Source organism: Rhinolophus hipposideros, assembly GCF_964194185.1.
Source record: "Rhinolophus hipposideros genome assembly, chromosome: 7".
In the NCBI taxonomy this organism is placed as follows: domain Eukaryota; kingdom Metazoa; phylum Chordata; class Mammalia; order Chiroptera; family Rhinolophidae; genus Rhinolophus; species Rhinolophus hipposideros.
In genome coordinates this window covers 46,558,017-46,580,485 of record NC_138053.1, presented here as the reverse complement: position 1 = coordinate 46,580,485, position 22,469 = coordinate 46,558,017, and the positions used below count along the sequence as shown (strand labels likewise).

The window sequence follows — 22,469 nt, the reverse complement described above, 5'->3', positions numbered from 1 at the left end:
GTTATCCCCATGTCTTTAGCAGATCTTCGAGGGGCCCATTTTAGGGCCCTCAAAGCAGTTAAAATCTCACCTATGTCATTCACCCACTCAGAGTTGAGTAGTGAGTTTTCTGTTGCCTTCCTCCTCAAGCACAAACTCTGCCTGATTTATGAAGCCCCGTAATCCTGGCTCGGGAGTAACCTATTCAACTTTGTTTCCCTCTCTCCAGCATGAGCCTGTACACATGTCCTCCACAAACCCCGTGCTTGCTCCCGTCTCCACTCCTGCTTTTGTCTTCTCAGAGAAATCTCGTTTCTCAGCTTTCCAACATCCTGCATTTCCCTGTGCCTGAAAACACTGCTCCCAAAAGCCCATCTTTGGCTCTTGCAGCTCACACTGAGATTTCCTGACTCTGAACTCCCACTGTTCTTACACTCAGTTCCACATATTTGGTATTTAATTGTTCTCTGGTTGCTTTATGCTTATCAGATACAAAATATTATCTATTAGCTTTATTTCTGCAAAACTTCTGTGAACTCCTGGTAGAGATAAGGTCATAAACTTCTCCTATAAACTCTTTCAATCACAATGAAGGGTCTATTCCAGTAATAGACACATAATAGTTACTCAAGAAATACTTGGTAGTAATTGCATTATTTCTCCAAACTGTTTTTTCGGAGACTGCTTCCACTGCCTTTCTGTTTCTATAATATTTGGGGAAAATGCCAAGCTTTGTTCATGAAATTTATTAAGGATTTTTTAAAAAATAACTTTATTACATCACCATAATATTGAATTTCTCATTTCACTCTTTTTTCTGTGGTGTCTCAGAAATAATTCCTTCCTAGAGAGATACTCCTTTTTTCTTTTCAGCCTCCCACAATAATTTCCCTTTCTTGCCTACCCAGCCAATTGTGCTTTCTGGGATTTGTTCTTTTGTACCTATTCACAAATCACAGGTTAATCTTTCTACTGCTTTCTCGTGTCAAAATCCAGGGTAACTCTGTCACCTCTATGACTTGTGTGATGCCTCTATGTTATCCTTGTTCTGACCTAGAACCAAAAATAACCTTTTCTTTCTGTTATCCTGTGAGCTCCTTTAGGTATGAAAAACAAATTATTTAGGTAAAAGCCTGTCATTAACACGTCTTAGAGCGAGACTTAGTTCGGGCTTTTTGGAGCTTTCGATTGGACCAAAATCAGATATCAGATTTGGAAACTGTGTGATTTCCTGCCTGTAGATTCTCAGGTTGACGTTTCATTTTAATAGAATTTATAGCACGTAATCTACAGACTGCTTCACTAGTGGGAGTTATTTAAGAATTAGTGATACTGGACTTATTCAGTTAAAAAGTCCCAAGTCAGCTAGAAGAGCTTCCTGCACCCTGTGGTTCACCAGATAATTCAAATATTGATTCTGGATTACAGAACTTCTCCCCATTGTTTGAGGTTGGTGCTAGAAGATGCGGGAAACGTTTTAGCTATTCTCTGTAGAACTCACAGAATCACAGATCACAGCTGTGGTTGTGCTTCTGATATAGGCTGTGGAGATTAACATGTCTTACTAGGGATTTGCAACTGAACTTGGAGTTGTTTCTGTTTAAATGTTTGAATGGTCTAGCAAACAGCAACTGATGAAGGCAACGAGGCTTTGCACGCTAGCAGCACCTCTGGTAAATGATGTCCTCATTCAGCAAAGTGACGCCAATAGATTGACTGTGAGGTAGCTACATAGGTGGGGTAAGGAACGAAACTGTTTACTATATGGTTGTTTGTTAGGCATTTAAAAAAAAATCCTCTCCTTTTTGCACATAAGGAAACTGAGGTACAGGGAAGTTAAGTGATTAGAAATGGCCTTTTTTTCTGTTCCACTACAGTAAACTCTCAGGACCCCCAAAGATTCCCCAGCAGAGCAACAGGCAGTCTTACAAAGCAAGACGATGCAGAGTACTCCCACAGCTCACCCAAATCTCTGATGTATCATTTAAAAAGATTTCAATTTTATTTGAGTAGTAATTGTAGTAGTGATTTGATTACAATGATTGGAATTGCTGGATGTAATGGTAACTCTATTGTCAACTTTTTGAGGAACTGCTAGACTATTTTCCAGTGTGGTTACACCATTTTAAGTTCTTACCAGAAGTATTTTGGAGTCTTGCTTCTTTCATATTTTTGCCAATGGTTGTTTTATCTGACTTTTTTCGTTATAATCATCCTAATGGGTAGACCATGATATCTGATCGTGGTTTTGATTTGTATTTCCCTGATTGCTAATGATGTTGAGCAAGTTTTTTTATGTGTTTCTTGGCAATTTATATATGTTTTGGGAGAGATGTATTCAGAACCTTTGCTCATTTTTAATTAGGTTGTTTTTTTGTTATTGAGTTGTAAGAGTTCCTTCTATATTCTAGATTCAAGTGCCTTTTCAGATACTGTACATGACTTGCAAATATTTTCTCCCATTCATTGAGTTGTATTTTTACTTTTCAGTAGGGTCCTTTGAAGCACAAAAGATTTTAATTTTGATGAAACTCAATCTAATGTTTCTTTGATTGTTTGTGCTTTTGGTGTCATGTCTAAGAAAACATAGCCAAATCCCCAGTCATGAAGACTTACTTCGGTATTTTCTTCCAAAGTTTTAAGTTTTACTTTTATTTTGATGTATTTTGAGTTAATTTTTATGTGTAGTATGAGGTAAGAGTCCAAATTCATTCTTTGGCATGTGAATGTCCACTTGTCCCAGCACCATTTGTTGAAAAGGCTATTCTTTCCCCATTTAATGACCTTGGAACCCTGTTGAAAACCAATTGATCATAGATTTATGGGTTTATTTCTGGACCTTCCATTCTATTTCATTGATTTGTATGTCTATACTTAAACCATTGCCACATTGTCTTGATTACTGTTGCTTTGTAATACATTTTTAAATTGAAAAATGTGAATCCACCAACTGTATTCATCTTTTCCAGAATTGTTTTAGCTATTCTGTGTCCCTTGAATTCCCATATTAATTTTACTATCAGTGTATCAATTTCTACAAAGAAGCCCGCTGGGATTCTAATAGAGATTGTATTGAATCTCTAGATCAATTTGAAATGTATTGCCATCTCAACAATATTAAATCTTTGGATCCATGAGAATTAGATGTTTTTCTGATTTTCTTTAGATTTTCTTTAATTTCTTTCAACAATGTTTTATAGCTTTCAGAGTATAAGTTTTACTGTTCTTTTGTTAAATTTAATCCTAGATATTTTATTCTTTTTGATGCAAATGGAAATTTCTTTATTTCTTTTTCTGATTGTTTGTTGCAAATGTATAGAAATACGATTGATCTTTATATGTTGATATTGTATCTTGTATCCTGAAACCTTGCTGACCTTGTTTACTAGTTCTAACAGGTTTTTAATGGAATCCTTAGGATTTTCTGTAATAGTTTTCTTTCATTTTATATCTTACCTTAAAAAAGTAGAAATGCTTTGACATAAACTCCTTGAAGCATGTGACAGTCATTTGCTTTAATTTTTTGATGTCAGGGTCTCCTGGAGCTCTGAATTGAAAGAGCTTCTTGGACAATACAGTGGCCATTTACCTCTAGGCTGTGAAAAGTGTAACACACACACACACACACACACACACACAACTAGGATTATCCTCTTGTGTTTTGACCTGTAGCCATACTGTGCCAGTCAGACCAAATAACATGTTCAATCTCTTATATATTTTAAAGACTCAGACACCAGAAATTTTTTAGAACTTCTTCCTCATTCTAATTACAATCTTACTGCTCTGTCAATGGGAAAGAATGAGACCAACATCCTGAAAACCATAAAAATATGTTTAAATTTTAGTGGCACTTCCTGTGTCTTTAAATCCTTCAAATTGACATACATGAGATCTTGTGTAATAACCTAATACCTATTAGGTATTAGACTTCATTGCTTTGATCTTATGTACATAGATATGGGCAAAATGAGAGAAAGAAACTGCCTTTGAAAAAACATAAAAATCCAAAACTTTAAAGCTAACAATAATTATGTTGAATTGTTTTTATCCCCATGGTACTTGCCATATACTTTAAATGGTTTTATCTTATAGGCATTCACTTCCAGCTCACACATTGTATCTACTCTTTGCATACATTTAGTACTTATATACTCTTGTTGACCCAAATAGCAAGGAAATACAATAATATGTACAAATCTTAAATTTCCTTATAATGAAAAGAAATTAGGGAGTTCTGTTCTCCTATGGGCAAAAAGGAAAAATGATTCATTTATAAGAACTAATTTTTAGACCAGACAGTTCAGGATAGAATCATTAGGAGAACAAATAAACAGAAGAAGTGTAAACATTTATCACACTACCAGGCAATATATTCAGCTAGAAAACTATGCTGAGATCTCAGCTGTGACTACCACAGAGCGCAGCCTATCAGCTGCAGTCTAGGAAAGAACTAAGTAATTACCTGTGGTCTACTGATGCCAATTCCCTCTTCCACCTTCCTGATCGCAAGGACCTGTCAGAGAGAGAGAAAGAGCCTATCCTAACTTTGCCCTAGACCCAGGCTCTTTCATAATTTTTCAGAGTTACGGATTCCTGGTTATGAACTCTAGCTTTTGAACAGTGTGGGTCGTTTTTTAACGTTTTGATTTGTTTTTATCATTGATTGCCCTTCAGTATATGTCATTTTTGAGTTTGCCAAGAAGCTGCTTTTCCCGTTAGCAATTCGAAGTGCAGAAAAAGAGCACGTGTGGTCTAATTTCCAGGAAGTCTTATAGCAGTTAGTTGTCAAAGTATTTTTTCTTAATAATTCTGATGATGTTAATTTCCACAAATAAGACAAATTTAGTTTGTGAAATGTCAGCAGATATTAAACCTTCACCGGCAATGTCTTTCAATTTCTTCTAGAAAGTTGAAATAACAGGAATAATTCAAAGCCACAGTATTTAACTTAAAATTTTGGACAAGTATGGGTTAAGATACTGCATATGTTTTTCATATAAATATCCAAATTATCCTGTGTGTGAAAACCTCTGTTCTACATTATATTTTATGTGTGTGCTAACGTAAATGTGTATTCACACCTCGATGAATTCTTACTTAAAACAACTTCAATTAACTTAATATTTTCTCTTCAGTTAACTTAATATTTTCTCTTCAGTAAGGCCTTGTTTTGTGTATATAAAAAGATATTTTGTATATTTCCATCCTGACATTTTATTTGCTCTCTTTAATTAGAAAAAAATGAAGTATTCTTTCATAAACAGATAACATTTAGAAACATCTTCCAAATCTGTACTCTAGTTACCAATCTGATAGTAAGTGCCCTATGGATGTTGCTGCTTTGATGAGGTCACATATGGAACTTAATAGTGGAACTTAATAGCTAACTTACAAAAGTGATGCTTTCCTTCAAGGAAGGTAACTATCCAGTAAATCTAAAATACATGAAATTGTTTACAAACAAGTATTCAGGAATAAATGTAGCAAACAGCCTTGTCCTATGCTAATAAAATAAATGTTTTCCCTCACAGAAGGCTTTGCTTTCTTGCCTCTCACTCTACAGGTGGTACTGTGATAAAAACTCATGGGGAATTTGTCTAACCTACATCAGAGGCAAAGAGCTGCCTTTAAGATACTCTCAGGGTAGCAACTTACCCAACCTGACCAATTAATTCAGGTTGGAAAGAAACAAAGCCAATGCACTGAGTTGCTTTGCTTGATGCCCCATGATTGCTTTCTCTTTCTCTTGTTCTTTGGTTCCTGATTTGGTTTTGCTTCTGGATTTTATATTTTATCTCTTGGTGCATCCTCTTTTTTTAAAAAAATTAAAGTTTATTGGGGTGACAATTGTTAGTAAAGTTAGATAAATTTCAGGTATGCAATTCTGTATTACATCCTCTATAAATCACACATCCTCTTATGATAATTTATTTTTGAACCAAGACTGGAGTTCCTGTCTTGTTACTGACCTACACTTAATATCTGTTTAATTTCATCCCACTGTGCTATAGTTGAGTACATATAATTTGACCTGTAAATAATTCCTGATGGTAGATTTAAAACCTGAAAGTAGATCAATAAAAACTGAAAATCTTAACTCCTTGACTGCTTTCTCAGTGTAAAAGTGGTCAGTGCTTAGCCTACAACCTGCATTTTTCTCTGGTACACGGTATGGAAGCATGTGCCTACCATGTATTATTGAGAAGAAAGCCTGATACTTTTATCTGCTGTATCTTGTTTTACTTTTTGCAAATAATTTTTTTAAGAAATGAACTCCTTCTGTGTTCAGCTTTAATACTGTCTTAGACACTTCATAGGGTTCCCCGCTTTGCCCCAGTCCCCTTTGCTCACTTGCAATCTTTGAAGCAACCCTGAGAGGCCGTGGACTTCTTATGCCCTTTGCTTTATATACTCCCTTTAGATTTTTGGCTCCTGCTTGGATTCTGTGTGGTAACTCTATCCACTTACTCTGCTTCTATCTTGAGCAGGTTGACACACAGGCAACCAGAAAACTTAACACAAAGTTATATTTGTTATGGATCAATTGAGGTTCCTCTTCATTGCAACACATAGGTCTCTAAAGCAGTGTTTTCCAAACTAGTCCGTGAAACAGATCCATGGTCTATTAAGTAGTATTCTATTAGAAAAGGAGTGTTCTCTGGTCCAATGGTGTGGGGACTCTCAGGAAATACTATCCATTAAATGCTCGGAGAAGCTTGCAGAAATGAAAACTATCAGATCACTTGTGTTTGTTTTCCAAATGCACTTGTCCATGGAACCTGTTCTCTTTTGAATACCTATTATAGTTACATCGCAAGGGTCACCAGTTTTCTGTGAAAGACGTTTTTGGAAATCATGTTCTTAGAACTTGGACCATAAGTTAACAATGTTCCTGATCCACATCTTCAACAATAAATTTTCAATCAATGAATTCTGGTTTGAATAGCAGGTCACCTCCATTTGTATTGTATTAGATAAAAATCATATAATGTCCAAGTATTATCTGATTAAAACCAGGTATCTAACGAATCAAAAAGTACTTGACTACAGGTTATAGATGTCTTAGAAATCAGCAGCTCTTAGTAATATGAATTACCATATCTTGCCATGTATCATGCGCTCCTGTGTATAATGTGCATCCACGTTTTTGGCCCAAATTTTCAGGGGAAAAAATCTTTTGTTTTAATTCAAATTTTTGTTTGTTTACATTTTAGGTACTTGTATTTTATATTATAAAGGAATTTTGGCATTTATTTTTAACATTATGGTACCAGAAATTTTATGTAACAAATAATTACAAACCACAAGAACAGATACAAGTTACAAGAAATTTTATGTACCGGTAACAAATTTACAATATTTACACATCGTACAAGGCCAAGAACTCTGTCGTTGCAAGTTTGTCGTAAGTTCAACAAAGCTGATCATTGTATTCCAGGGTATTATGTTGCATATATATATCCTTATTGGTTTCTAGAGTTACACTTTTAACTCATAAGCATAAATGAAAGAATTAAAAACATTTATATAGATACAGAATTAGGACAATTTTGTATAATGCAATGTATAATACAATGTATAATGCAAATCCTTATTTTTCCCTCACAAATTTGGGCAAAAAAGAACACATGATACACAGCAAAATAAGGTACTTCAATTACTGCTACCTGTGTACTACCTATTGGTTTACTTTTTTTTTTTTTTCTGGTTTGGGTTTTAATATGAAACTGATGCCAAGATATTCTGGCATGTTTTAGAAAAGTATAAGATGTCCTGGCCTTAATATTTTGAGGTTGATACGAAGGGCAAAGCTTGGATATTTAACTTATCACTTTGGGTATACATTCAGTATTAATTACAAGAGCTTCAGGATCTAGTAAGATAATTCTATAGTGTTTATGCCTCACTATACCGTTAGGTTTTTGAAGTGGGCAAGGTAATATTCATGTTAAACAGTTATGATTTAGGAAGTGTTAAATATGTAGTTTTTGAAACAAGAGTTAAAGTAAATGTTTTACTTTTCTTTTTCTCATCATTTTGAAATAAAACAACAATTATGGACTATGTATCTTTATAGATGAACTCTTTCAATTCTTACCTTAAAGTAAACTCAATGTCAGGTTAATCTTTTCCATCTGAGTTACATGAAACCCAATGATGATGTCTCTTTCAATATATTTTTTAAATTTTTATTTGCCATGTTTGAAAAATTCCTGTATATAAATGAAAAGGAAAATAGGTGGCCTTCAGGAATAACAGAATTTAATCAAATAAATAAAATCATTATGTTATGGGTATTAGATAGCTAGATGGAAATTGCATCTTCCAAATAAATGAATTAAATAATTGATATTTTGGCATAAAGTCAGGCTTAACAAAAGTTTATCTGTGAAAAGTTCTATAAGTTTATGATTTAATAATAATAAGAGAATTGTCTTTTTAACCCACAAGCACCTTCTGAAACCTTTCTTTCCTTTAATACTGCCAACATGTATGCTGTTTCAGACAGGGACACTAGTTACCCATGAAATCATGCCATCATTTTTCTTCATTAGCCCTTTGGTCTGGCTGCATTTGGAGAAGTTGATTTGTCCCAACATATCGACTAACCTAGCTGTTTTACTCAATTAACTACATTCCTTTGCCCTGCTCTGGTTGGCTAATCACTCCTGTTACTGAAGAGGAACAGTAGTTTTACCTCAAAGTAGAAGCACCTCACAGTGCAGGAAACTAAGGCAACAAAAATGATATGCCAGCTGTAATAACAAACCCAAGTGTTCTCTACCTTGGAGGGAAACGTACTGGCACGCTGCCCTCTTTCACACTTGCATTCCTTTCAGGCTTGGTGCAAGTGTAATGCGAAGTGAATGAGGCTGCTCAAGCGACCAGACGCAGTCTCTCCGTCTGCCTTTCCCCCCTGTTGCTTTAAACCAAATCCATAGGTGAGATCAATCACCTGTTCCAGACAGCAGCTCCCCAAAGCCCTGCCGCAGAATTAGCTTTATTTAATGTGCTGCTTGGGAAGGAGGGGAGAAAAAGAGCACCTTGTTTCTGAACAAGAACTAGAAATGCCATCCATTTAACAAATATTGTGGAATACATATTCTGTAACTGGTACTGTGACTCTTATGCTTTTAAAACATATTATGGAGGGAGATACTGAAGGAAGGGAGAAAGAAACTTACATGCTTGTAGTACATTTTTAGATTTGAGATGCCTGTCTTTTGCCAGACTAGATCATTAAGGACAAACCTCTTCACACCCCGACCTTACCTTTTTCAGTCAGGTAAAAGCCATTTTTCTTTCTCTTCTTCAAATAGCTCTTACTGGGATTTGACCGAGTTCCAGCAATTTTTTATGTATAGTGAGAAAAGCTGGTATGTGTGATGTGGCCATTTTTCCCAGGACTTAGTTTTCTCGTTTTATAAAGCTATCACACACACAGAGAGAGTAATGGTTCTACTCATTTTAAACAATTGCTTGTTACATCTAAATTTAGTCAGGTGAAGATCCGAATAGTGAGAGCTCTGGAGTCCCAGTTGTCTAATATATCATAGAATCAGAAAGCGGTCCCAGTGAGATGGAAACAGGACCTGTAGCTGCTACAATAATAGGCTATCAATATTTTAGCTTCCTCTCCATTTCATTGTATATTCCTTCTCCTGCCTGCTCCTTTTGCTTAAATATTCTCTAATGATGCCTCTGTCTTTTAAAAAGCAATTTGTGTACATATGTGAAAAGCATCATTTAATTTGCTTGAATTTATTCCAGCCAATTGTTTTGTTAGCTACCCAAGTAAATTGGAAGTACAATTTCTATTTAACAAACTGTATGGCATTTCCAGAATATTTTATTGTGACACATTAAATGATAATGAACATATTCTCTGCTAATTAGGCCTAGTCATAAACAAAGGAAATGTTCACCCTTTCTTTGTTAATCAATTAGTAAATATAAGAGTCTCTCAAACCTAGTTATTGCCTTTGCTAGCAAACATGTGTCTTTGTAAGACTGGAAAAAGGTGCCCGTTTGGCAGACAGACTGCAAAAGGTGTCCACCCTGGGCAGAGCAAGTAGAAGAAAAGGATCCCTTTCCTCAAGGGGGACTTTGGTCCATTTTGCTGGTTTAGTGGGGGCTGATGTTGGCCTCCATTCACTCTCAGCCCTGACCATGGACCGGCCATGACTTGAATAACAATCCCAGCAGCCCTGTGTGACAGACAAGAAGGCTGGGGAACTGGATTCTATCCCTTCCCAACTTCAAACCCTGGAGATTGTTTTGCTTTGATTTGATGGGATTTAATCATTTTGATAGTAGTGATGGAAGAGGAGGGTCAGAGAATTACTATTTGGTTATAGAGTAAACAAAGTGAAATAACCTCAGTGATAGTTCAAACAGCTTTCCCTTTGCAGAACACAATGTTAATAAGCACATCACAGGCTTTTTCATTAAAGAGAAAACTCATTTTCTGGACAATAATCCAAAGAATCACCTGGAAAGCTTTGTTCATCTTGAAGAATTTATTGTAACTTTATTATCAAATAACTGCTTCTATATGTCCATAGGACATTGAAGCAATCATTTAATGTTAAGCTTATAGATAGATAGATAGATAGATAGATAGATAGATAGATAGATAGATAGATAGATATAGATATAGCCATAAATATAGATATAGATATAACTTTTCTGGTATGTGTTATTTCTTATCATATATGTATTACATGCTTCCATTAACTCCCCCCACCACCCTAAATGGAAAGGAATGAATAGTAAAACGTAGGGCTTTTTTCCCCCCTCTTCTTATTTCAGGTGATGTGTACCACATCACTGCTCCCAATAAATTCACCTATGAAGAGGCTAAAGAAGAGTGTGAAAACCAGGACGCCCAGCTGGCGACAGTGGGGGAGCTCCATGCGGCTTGGAGGAACGGCTTTGACCAGTGCGATTACGGGTGGCTGATGGATGCCAGCGTTCGCCACCCTGTGACTGTGGCCAAGGCCCAGTGTGGAGGTGGTTTACTTGGGGTGAGAACCCTGTATCGTTTTGAGAACCAGACAGGCTTCCCTCTCCCTGATAGCAGATTTGATGCCTACTGCTTTAAACGTAAGTGTTTAATACCTTTTTAAAAGTTACAGATTAAAAAACAAAAACAAAAACAAAAAAAAACTCTGAAGGCATGTGTTGATGTTCAGCTAGCAGTTGGAATGGATTCCATGCCTTGCGGTATGTGCATGGAATGGGAACAGTTCAGTGACTTTCAAAAGCAAGCAGGCGGTGAAAACAGTTGGAAGTTTGACAAATGGTTTTTTAAAGGGGATATGGAAATGTCAAGGTATGGTCTTTACTGTGCCCCATTGCACCACAAAACGTGTTTCTGAGTATTATTCAATATTAATTGCAGTCCTGAAATGCAATTAGATTGTTGGTGCTATAATGCCCAGGCCAACTGTGGCCGAGTTGAATCCTTGAATTTGGTTTATTTTGTCTTTGTTGGGTTATGTCTTTGAAATGGCAGAGAGTTTAAATTTCAGTAATTGCAGGTGAGTACTTGGAAATGACATGGATAATCATCACGTTCAATTAATACCTAAAAATTAACCATGCTATAAATAAAAATCTCCATTTATCTCATCTGATTTCAAGTAATAGAAATATGTGCTTTCTAATAATTAATTCTCTAGTGTCATATTGACATACAATATATGTTCTTAGCAAAGCAAAACATAGGCTATCTTCAGTTAGGTTTACTATTTAAAATTGGCTTTAAGTAACATTTTCAACATTCGTGATATAATTATTTGAATTTTTCAAATTACCTTAAATTATTTTATCAATAGTAGTCACATGGTATAGTATCATGCTTGTAGAATGCTTAATTAAAACAAGCAAGCAATCCAGAGTCTTGTAATACTTACTGTAAGGTCTATATGGTGACAGCAAAACAAAGATCTAGAATTTTGAGTGATGTATGTTCAAGTTAGAGCCATGTTATATTGAAATACAGTGAAGTTTTTACTGTTTCCAATATATCTTGTTATAGCAATATGTAACTAAAATGAGTAGAAAATACACTAGCTTATTATGTAAGTGGTTTCTAAAGTGAAATACACAGGCATTCTTCATCAACCAAAAAGGCACAGAGCCGGGATGTCTGAGTATTCAACAGAATAGATGTTAGTGCAACAGGGAAGGTGTGATTTCATATACTGCTGTCTCCCAGCTAAGATGCCTCTGCTTGGATCACCTCCCATGGACTCAACTTTCTGAGTGTTATAGCCACATATTGTGTATCAGTGCAATACAAATTGGCCATCAAAAGCCACTGAAAATAGCAACTTTTTTTTCTAAACCCTGAAACAACAGAAAAAGTCATCCTTAATCATTTTCAGGAAAACAAACAACAATAACAGAAACCTTGTCCCAAAAAGTAGAAAGATAGTCATTCTTTAAGCCGCATTCTCCTAACAGTGATTTTCAGATAGTTCAAGCTCTATGATCAGTTTTACATTGAGTGACTAATACGACTAAGGAATAAAATCAGATTGGTGTGTGCTGGGCTGAAGGGGTTAGAGAGGTTAAATTAGGGAAGAAGTGGAATTATCCAACTTTACTGTGTTGCTTGATTATGTTTTCTTGTGCTTTATAAAACTGGCACTAGAAAACGTTTAAACAACATTTTTTCTCCCTGAGGGTAGAATTTAAACCAAAGTCTGTAGCCACAAAGAATTCATCCCAATGTGTTTTACATTATTTATTTAAATGGTGAATTCACATGAATGTTTGAAGTAACAAGGTACTTAGATTCAAGAAAAACAACCTACTAAAAATCTATGTAGAAATCTTTGAAAAGTTGGCAAAGTTAGGTCCATTGTTTTCTCTCTAATATATTTGAATCTATATAACTTGGAAATATATAACTTGTAAATATAATGGTTCAATTTTTTCCCCCACCAAAGCTAAAGGCTACGTTTTTATTTCTAACCTACCTAAGACTCTATCATATTCAAAATTTATTCAGCACTTAAAAGGTTTAGAAGGTTTAATCATATAACATAAAAACCTTTCTTAGCCACATACAATGCCAACCGCTTCCCCAGATTTCTAATTCATTTTTCAAGGATTCTTTATATGTATATGAAAGAATTTGAAAAATATTCTCAGAATGACTTGTCTGCTGCCCACTTTTCCCACATACTTGAGTAGTGACTAAATTCTGTAGGGTAAATTTTGTAGGAGACGTGGTCTTAGCAACAGTTCTAAAAGTGATTTCAGAGAAGTACAATTGGTTGGTAAAGTACAGGAACTTAGAAATATGATCACATTTTTCTTGTTTGCTTTTACGAAATGTAGAAAATGTTTCTACAGCCACTTTTTGCTGAATGGACAACACCAAATCTCACTTTGCTAAATCCACTTGTCCTTCTAAAATCATTGAATAGAATGTTAATAATGGGTGGTGATACGTATAATTCTAATTGGTTCTTGTCAAATAGTTCAAAAAACAAGTAAATTAATGTCTTTGTGAAATAGTTTTCCTCTGTATTCCCCAGTGATGATTAAACTAAATTGTATACTTTTGAATTTTCTATGACCTCAGAGTTAAGCAAGTTCTGTAAAAAATGTATAGAGGGCTTTGAAAGATCATTCATTTATCCCCAAATGTAAGTGACTCAAAAGCATTCAAGACCCATGTTAATCTCTCATCTGATGTTATTGATGATATCCGAGACAGCGAGATAGAGCATGTTTCCAAGAAAACCCATTCTTATATCCTATTACTCAGATAGTTTTTCTAATTATCTAAATCCATTGCATTATAGTCTAAGCCCACTTTTCTAAGTTGGAGACCAACATCTAAATAACAGTCATGTCTATTATTAAACATAATTGTTTAGTTATTCATCAGCATTTTCCTCACGTGCAACAATTTATGTTTTGAAATTTCAATTTCTAGGCCTCTAACCATCGATATGATCTTGCTTTGAACCCTCATTTTTGTACATCTATCTGTTTGATGAAGCTTGGAACTAAAATTGGTGGTCTAAAGAGGCTAAATAAGTACCCACCACTTCATATGTTGTCTTTCTTGCATATTTGTGTACTTTTAAATTTGGCCTGCCCATCTCACCTATGTCCAGGTCAGCTTATCTTTTTTGTGCCTTTATCATAATCTGACCATAGCTACCAAAACTTCCGTAATTGGTATTTATCCTTCCCTAATTGGTATTTTTTAAATGTTTTCTCTTTATTGAGTTTGAATCAGTTAGTGTACACTCTTTCATAAAACTTAAAAAAATCATTCACATTTTAGTCTTATTGTTTCAACCTTTATTTTTTCCCCAGATATGAACCCAGAATCAACTTATTCAATATCTGCTTTATTTGTGAATTTTTATGTTTATACTTATCTACATAGACAACTTTTAATATAGAAGAACTCACTTGAAATGAGTCACTTCCCTATAATGTAGGCAGTATAGGTATGAGTTATATCAGGTATCATGCTGTTAATAGGGGTTTTATACTTTATTAGGAAATCTGCCTCATGCCTCACAGCAGAAGCACAAAGAAGATAGTCCATAGAACATAAGATACCATAAGTACAGTGATGTGAAACATCTGTGTGGCAGACAGCTGCAAAGGTTGGAAGGGAGTTTTTGTGGGAAAGGAGCATGCTGGTTCTTGTTGGCCTTCTCGGGAAGGAAATTGAAGGGACACTGGTAGTTTACCAATACAAAAACTTCTCCATGGGAATGCTCCTTCTGGAGGGACACTTTTAGAATACTCCAGAGTTGTGTTCTCACCTTTCTCATCATTATCATTAATACAGTGGCATTTATTCTTACGATATCTCTTTGCACATATTTATGTTTTTCAAAATGATTTTGGGGGGCAGGGAAAATGATTGAAACAAATGGCACAGGTTATGAGATATACTGAGTCATGATGGGAATCAGCTGTTAAGTTGATGAAAACTCCATCCAGCCCCAAAAGGAAATCTGAGGTTTTGCATTCCAAATAGTAGAGTTAATTAATTTAATTATAAACATTTTTTTTTAATCAAGTCTCTAAAATTTTTGAAAACTCTTATTTTTGAAAACAAATTCACATAAATCTTGGCTTTGTAAAGGAGATTCTCTGGGATATATTGCTGTCATTTTACTATGTTTCAGGACAAGAGGAAGACAACACTAAATGGTCTGGATAATAATAATTGACAATGACATACAGTTATTTAGATTTTTAAAATCTGAGTCCTTCGTTTTCCAAACACTATAAAATTTTCATAGCATTGTAGAAAGTCGCTGGCACAGAACTTGGGTTGGAACCTGATTCACAGGCCCTGTTTGGTCCTAATGCAGCATCACCTCCTCTGTTAATTTAATCAGTCATGGAAATAATCAGAGGGAAAAAGCAAAATTAGCTTTTTTGTTGCTATTGATAATATGATTATTTTTTTCTTGGATTCAGTGTGCTAAGTGTGTATATTATGTTTCCATGGGAAATTTCTTTGTATGTACATTTTACTGCTTCCCCACAGATTACAGTTATAAAACAAACATAACATTTGGCATTTAAACGAGGTAACAGATATGGAATTTCAGAAGATATAGAGAATTGAATTAAAAGAAAAAGCACACTTTGGTTCCTTAAGTTGCTCGTGTCAATCAAAATAGACCAAAGCTTCTTCCAGTAAATGAATGCAGAAAAAGCTTTTCTTAAAAAAAAGGAAGAAAAACATTTTCTAATATATTTTTGAAGAGTTCATTTTTTTAAATTTAGTTTTGTTTTAATATAAAAGGATAAATAGTGACAGACTTTAAAGAATAGTTAAAAGCACCATAATGTAAATGGCCACCAAGTTTTCGTTATAAAATTGATGAATCTCGGCTTTAAAATGATCTGGGAATGACCACAGCTAATAACAGCTCAAACCAAACCAAAAAAGGAGGAACTATCACAGCTCAAGTCTTACGTACAATAAAATCACATCATTTTGTCATTAACTTTTTAAAATAGACTTTATTTTTTAAAGTTTTAGGTTCACAGCAAATGAATGGACAATGCAGTGATTTCCCATTTATCCCCATCCTCACTCAGGCATGGCTTCCTCCATTATCAACATCCCCCTCCAGAGTGGAACCTGAAGGTTATAACTGATGAACCCACACGGACACATCATAGTCACTCAAGGTCCATAGTTTATATTAAGGTTCACTTTTTGTGTTGTACATTCTATTGGTTTGGACAAATATGTAATGACATGTATTTACTATTCTAGTATCATAGAGAGCTGTTTCACTGACCCTAATTATCATTAAGTTTTGACAGAGTAGATGGAGATCAAAGGTATCCAATTTTGTTTTCCAAAGACCCCTGTTTTGTGATTAAGACACAAGATATTGTAGATACTACAGATATGACAACTCTTATGGCGGGAACTGGCGTTACCCATACAACTAGTTTTAAGTTATACAGGGCTACAAGTTTCCTCAAAACTGTTCCTTCTGAGTTTAGTGGCAACTACTTTTTGTTTTTTGAAAGTCTGAATTTGAAAAAAACACAAAACAGAATCATTATGTACTAAGCTGCCACATTTTCACTATATGGAGAAGGAATCTTATCTACAACACTGTCAATTTTGTATTCGATTTAAATTTCCTTAAACAGGCCAGGCCATTCTCTGCAAATCTGGAGGCATTATAATGTAGCATTTTATGATGACATGTTACTTTTTATTGCCTGAGTCCATTCTTTCTGATGCTCAGGGTTGTTTCCAGTGATTTGTAATTACAGACCTAAAATATATCATGTGGGTACTTTATTTCCTGTTCTAGGTTTGGGTTTCATGCTAAAGTAAGCCTGGAACCAAGACCCTTAAGAGTTACAAACATAGTGTGTAGGTCATAGAACAAAACGTACAAGTACAACAAATGCCAAGCAGCCTCTGCCAGAAACATTTTATTATTTGTGAGAAACAAGGCCTACATTACAGAGTTGAAAGGAAGAGGAAGACAAATGTTCAACACCTGGAATCAAGGGAAGGGTGGTATTAAAAAGTTTAATATCCTGTTTTTATGAAACCCTCCACATTATGGACAATGTAATAGTTTATATGTAAATTGGGTACATTTGATGTGGCTTTTTGTTGTTTTGCAGTCTGAGGCACTCCCGCTCCCCTGAGACAGGATGCAGCTTGAGAAGAAGGGAGAAAACTAGAGGCAGGGTACAGAAGCTTCCAGAATAGTAGTACTGAATTCTCCTACTAAGTTTCAAGCTGCTGCTGTCGTTTCTGATGAATCACCTATCTACTGTTTCCAAACTTTGCATTTATATTTTTTTAGGCGTCTCCTTATCTTTAAACTACATAATATTCACTTTCCTTAACCAAGAACATTCATTCATACCTATGGATAAAAGCAGAGATAATCCTTGTAACATAAAACAAGGGATACATTTGTGAGTATTAAATGTTCAATTGTCTGTCTTTGGGTTCATTTAAGTATAGTTTTTAGACTCCCAGCCATCACAAAACCTTTTTAGGTCACCCCAAAATACACAGCAGGACATAACAAACACTGGACGTACAGCTTTTTATTAGTGACTTGTCTAATCAACTCTTTGAAATTATTTTTCTAGCTAAACAGAATATATCAGAGGCTACAACCATCGAACTGAATGTCCTTGCAGAAACTGCATCACACAGTTTATCCAAAGAACTGCAAATGATACCTGACAGAACTACACCAGTCATCCCTTTAATCACTGACTTACCTGTCATTACCACAAAATTTCCTTCTATGGGAAATATAGTCAATTTTGAACAGAAATCCACAGTTCAATCTCAAACTGTCACACACAGATTAGCCACGGAATTACACACACCTGCTGGGAGAACTAAGAAGCCTTGGGATATGGACTATTACTCACCTTCAGTTTCAGGACCACTTGGAAAGCCAGACATATCTGAAATTAAGGAAGAAGTGCCCCAAGATACAACTGTCATCTCCCCTCATGCTACTGATTCATGGGATGGTGTCATGGAAGATATACAAACACAGGAATCAGTTACACAAATTGAACAAATAGAAGTGGGTCCCTTGGTAACATCTGTGGAAATCTCAGAGCACATTCCTTTCAAGGAGTTCTCTGTAACTGAAACACCATTTGTATCTACAACAATGACCCTGGAATCCAGAACTGAAAAGAAAACAGTAAGCACTCTTTCTGAATCAGTGACCGCAACCCACTATGAATTCACCTTGGGAGAAGATGATGGTGAGGATAGAACATTTACAGTTAGATCTGATCAGAGTACCTTGGTCTTTAGCCAGATACCTGAAGTCATTACAGTGTCAAAAACTTCAGAAGACATCACCTCTACTCAACTAGAAGATGTGAAGTCAGTCTCAACAATCGTCTCACCTATAACTATGCGTGACAATGATGGATCATCCACGGACAACTGGGAAGAGAAACAAACTAATGGTAGGAAACTTGAAGATTTTTTTGGCCAGGATGTATCCTCCACACCTTTCCCACCACAGCATCATACAGAAGTAGAATTGTTTCCTTATTCTGGTGATAAAAGATTAGTCAAAGGAATAGCCACAGTGGTTTATCCCTCTCTGCAAACAGAAATAACACAAGGAAGAGAAAGAACAGAAACACAAAGACCAGAAATGAGAACAGATACTTATACCAATGATAAAATACAGGAGAAGATCACCAAAGATCCATTTATAAGAAAAATAGAGGAAGAAGGTGGCTCTGGAATGAAGTTCTCTACAGCTTTCTCAGAGCAAATTTATCTTACAGAATCTTCAGTGGAAATGACCAAATCTTTTGATTCCCCAGCAGTGACAACAACAAAACTAAGTGTGGTGCCTACAGAGGCAAGAGATGTGGAGGAAGACTTTATAACAACTACGGTTGGTTTAGAAACAGATGGCTATCAAGATATTACAACCCACAGCACTTTAAATGTGGAAGTAGTCACTGTATCAAAATGGTCATGGGATGAAGATAATACAACCTCAAAACTGTTAGGGTCCACTGAACATGCAAGCTCTCCAAAATTTCCCCCTGCCCTACCCACCACTAGAGGAGTGAGTGGAAAGGAAAAAGAAATCCCAAGTTTCACTGAAGATGGAGGAGATGAATTTACTCTTATCCCAGGTAGTACTCAACAGCCATTAGAGCAGTTTACTGAAGAAGACACAAGAGACAATGGGAGATTCACAGTTAGATTTCAGCCAACTATATCAGTAGGCATTTCAGAAAAGTCAACTTTGAGAGATTCCATAACTGAAGAAAGAGTTCTACCTATCACAGGCATGGAAGGTCTAGTTGTTCATGCAACCAGAGAAGGAAGTGCTTTGGATGAAGGAGAAGACATGGATGTCTCTAGGCCCATATCTACTGTTCCCCAATTTGTACACACTTCAAATGTGGAAGGATCAGCATTTGTTAATTATAGTAGCACCCAAGAACCTACTACTTACGTAAACACTTCAAATACCAGTCCTCTTTCTATAATTCCCAAGACAGAGTGGGGAGCATTGGTACCTTCTGTTCCATCAGAAGATGAAGCTCTCCGTGAACACTCTGAAGACATACATGCCGTTGATCGGACTGACCTTGAAGCAAGTATTTCTCCTGAAACTATAAGAACAACAGAAATTACACAGAGAACAACTCAGGAAGAATTCCCTTGGAAAGAACAGACTCGAGACAAACCAGTACCTGCTCTCAGTTCTGTAGCTGGCATAGCCAAGGAGGCAATAACACCATCAGATGAACGAGAAAGTGATGGGTCAGCATATACTGTTACTGAAGACCATTCAGTGACAGGTTCTGAGAGAGTCCCAGTTTTAGAAGCAACTCCAGTTGGAAAAATTGAGCACAGTATGTCCTATCCACCTACTGCTGTCACTGAGCCCAAAGCAAAAACAGAGGAAGTGGTAACACTAACACCAAGCATGGGTCCAAAGGTGTCACTAAGTCCAGGGCCTGAACAAAAATATGAAAGAGAAGGTACAAGTCCAAAGGATGTTGTATCACCTTTCAGCACCAGTGTTACCCAGCTTTTAGAGGAAACCACTACTGAGGAAAGAGAGAAAACATCCTTAGATTATACTGACTTAGGCTCAGAATTATTCAAAGAGCCCAAAGCCACAGAACTCCCAGAATTTTCAACAATTAAAGCCACAGTTCCAAGTGATACCACTACAGCCTTCAGTTCAGGAGTCGGACTTCACACAACTTCAGCATCCACTGAACTGCCTCTCATTGATGGGGAACCTGGTGAAGAAACCACCAGTGACATGGTAATCATTGCAGAATCAGCAGCTCCTGTTCCTCCCACCACCTTTAAGGATATTGTAGCCAGGCGAACGGAAACCGATATTGATAGAGAGTATTTCACCACTCCAACGACTCCTTCTGCTACACAGCCAACAAGACAGCCGACTGTGGGAGGCAAAGAGGCCTTCAGACCTCAGCCACTTTCCACTCCAGAACCCCCAGTGGGGACAAAATTCCACCCTGACATAAATGTTTTTATTATTGAGGTCACAGAAAACAAGACAGGTAAGTCTTTGCTTTCTAGACATACCAGTCAAGGCAATCAGCATTTTATCTTGAAAATTACTTTTGGGGAAAAGAAAAAATCAACCTACCAAATGCTGCCATTAGAAGATAACTGGAGTGTGAAAAAAATTCTGTGTTTTAGATTCACAGATTTGTACAAGAATTGGAAGAATATGTTATACAATTTGGAAGAATGTTAGATACGATTTTGTTAAAAGTCATAAGAAGCCCTGCTTTGTCATCTAATATAACCAAATCATCATGTTACATCACTTCAAAACATGCAGAGCAAAGTGTTTTAATTTCAGTGTCTTTCCATGCATTACTACTCAAGGTAGCACTAGGCTGTGTTAACATTCCATTGGTCTTTAACTATTAACCTTCAGTACCTTCATTGTGGACAGCTAAACTGTATTTCTTATTCCTAGGGCTGAGAGATGTCTCGAGTTTGCTTCGGTTTTTCTCTTTCAGTATTTTGCAAGTTTATTATATGACTTATGGGGTGGGTTATATAGGTCTGTCGTTTAAATGTTATTTTCATGCATGTTTAACCTGTTTTTAAGCTGTTGTCCTTGGGTATTTTAAGGAGGCTTTAAATGTTTAGAACAAATACAATCCAGCTTAGTTCTAGGAAATATAATTCATTGTATCAAATATAATTTCAGAAGGTGGATATGTCAGCGTTACCTCATTACCCGGCTATAATGTTCTTTATTTTATGATTTAATTGTTTTATTTCTAGGAATATTTGCAATTCCTTCTGTTTTGTGCAAATATTTTATTTGTCTCTTGCAAAATGCTTACAAGCTGTGCTTTTGTATTGATTAATACTTGCAATTTTCATTATCAAACATAACTTATTCCTTCTTCAAGGTCAGACCACACCATCTTTTAAGTTGGGTAAGCTGAGTTAAGAATATACAGCAGATACCGTTCAATAGATCAATTCAGATTTGTTTGTCTTTTTCTAATTCAGAAGTTCAGGTAATTGATCTTAGTTAAGTGACTGTATTCTATTTTAAACATGTGAATTAAATTACGAAATACTTATTTTTTCCTTGACATAGCTCTGAGAAGTTGGGCTAGAATAATTTTTATTTATTTATTTTTTTTTGAAGCAGGTTTTCTCTCTTCCTGTTGGGATATTCCCCTTAGGGTGTCATTTTACTTAAGAGTGATACTACCTTCATTAGAGTACTCAGGAGTGCACCTGTTGGGAACAAACAGGTAACTCTATGGTCAAGTCAGTTGGCTTCTAGTACTGTACAAATTTTACAGCTTCAACTATCCAGAATTTTCTCATTGTAAAAGCTTTTGCCAAGGCAGTAAATAGTAGAGACAGGAATACATTCCCAGAGTACTGAAGTTAATCTCCACTTTCCAGTACAGTTGAAAGAAGCCAGGATTGGAGCATTATTTTCCTGCTAATGATGCTGTTTCTTGGAGACGATAACGTATTTCCTCTCTCTTATATTCCTTTTCTGCCTCTTGGAACTGTAGTTGGAGAGAGAAGATGAGTGGACACATAGTTGGAATGAGGATTGCTGTCATTAGGGTTGAAAAAATGACAAGAAGGTATTACTATTGAAAAGAAAGAAGTGAAGAGAAGGGAAAAAAAAATTACTACCAACGCTTACAACCTGAGAATTAAAACAAAATATTTGAATGAGACATGATGCAGCACTTTTTCCCAGTCTACTTCCTTGTTAGTGTAGATACTAAGTTGAATCCAATAATCTAGAAAGCAGTAAAAAGTGTTCTGCATTTAAAAACTCTTCTAGATGGCAAACTGTGTGTTAAGTTTAGAGTGATCAAATTGCAAAATGGAAAAGTGAAACTTGATCTCTTTGGAAGAATTGGCAGTCATCAGAAAAAAAAAATCTAAGTTTATA

General features: G+C 35.8%; 1 protein-coding gene across 7 annotated transcripts in view; it reads left to right on the top strand.

Moving 5' to 3' along the window:
- VCAN (versican) overlaps positions 1 to 22,469 on the top strand; it is a 289,285-nt gene that overhangs the window by 212,019 nt on the left and 54,797 nt on the right. For 4 of the 7 annotated variants that reach the window (XM_081053809.1, XM_081053813.1, XM_081053810.1 and 1 more), the window contains exon 6: positions 10,795 to 11,088. In XM_081053809.1, coding sequence (XP_080909935.1) covers positions 10,795 to 11,088 — 294 coding nt within the window. Of the gene's footprint in view, positions 1 to 10,794; positions 11,089 to 17,625; positions 20,578 to 22,469 lie in introns of all 7 variants that reach the window. The other 3 variants (XM_081053812.1, XM_081053811.1, XM_081053814.1) reach the window with 1 other exon arrangement.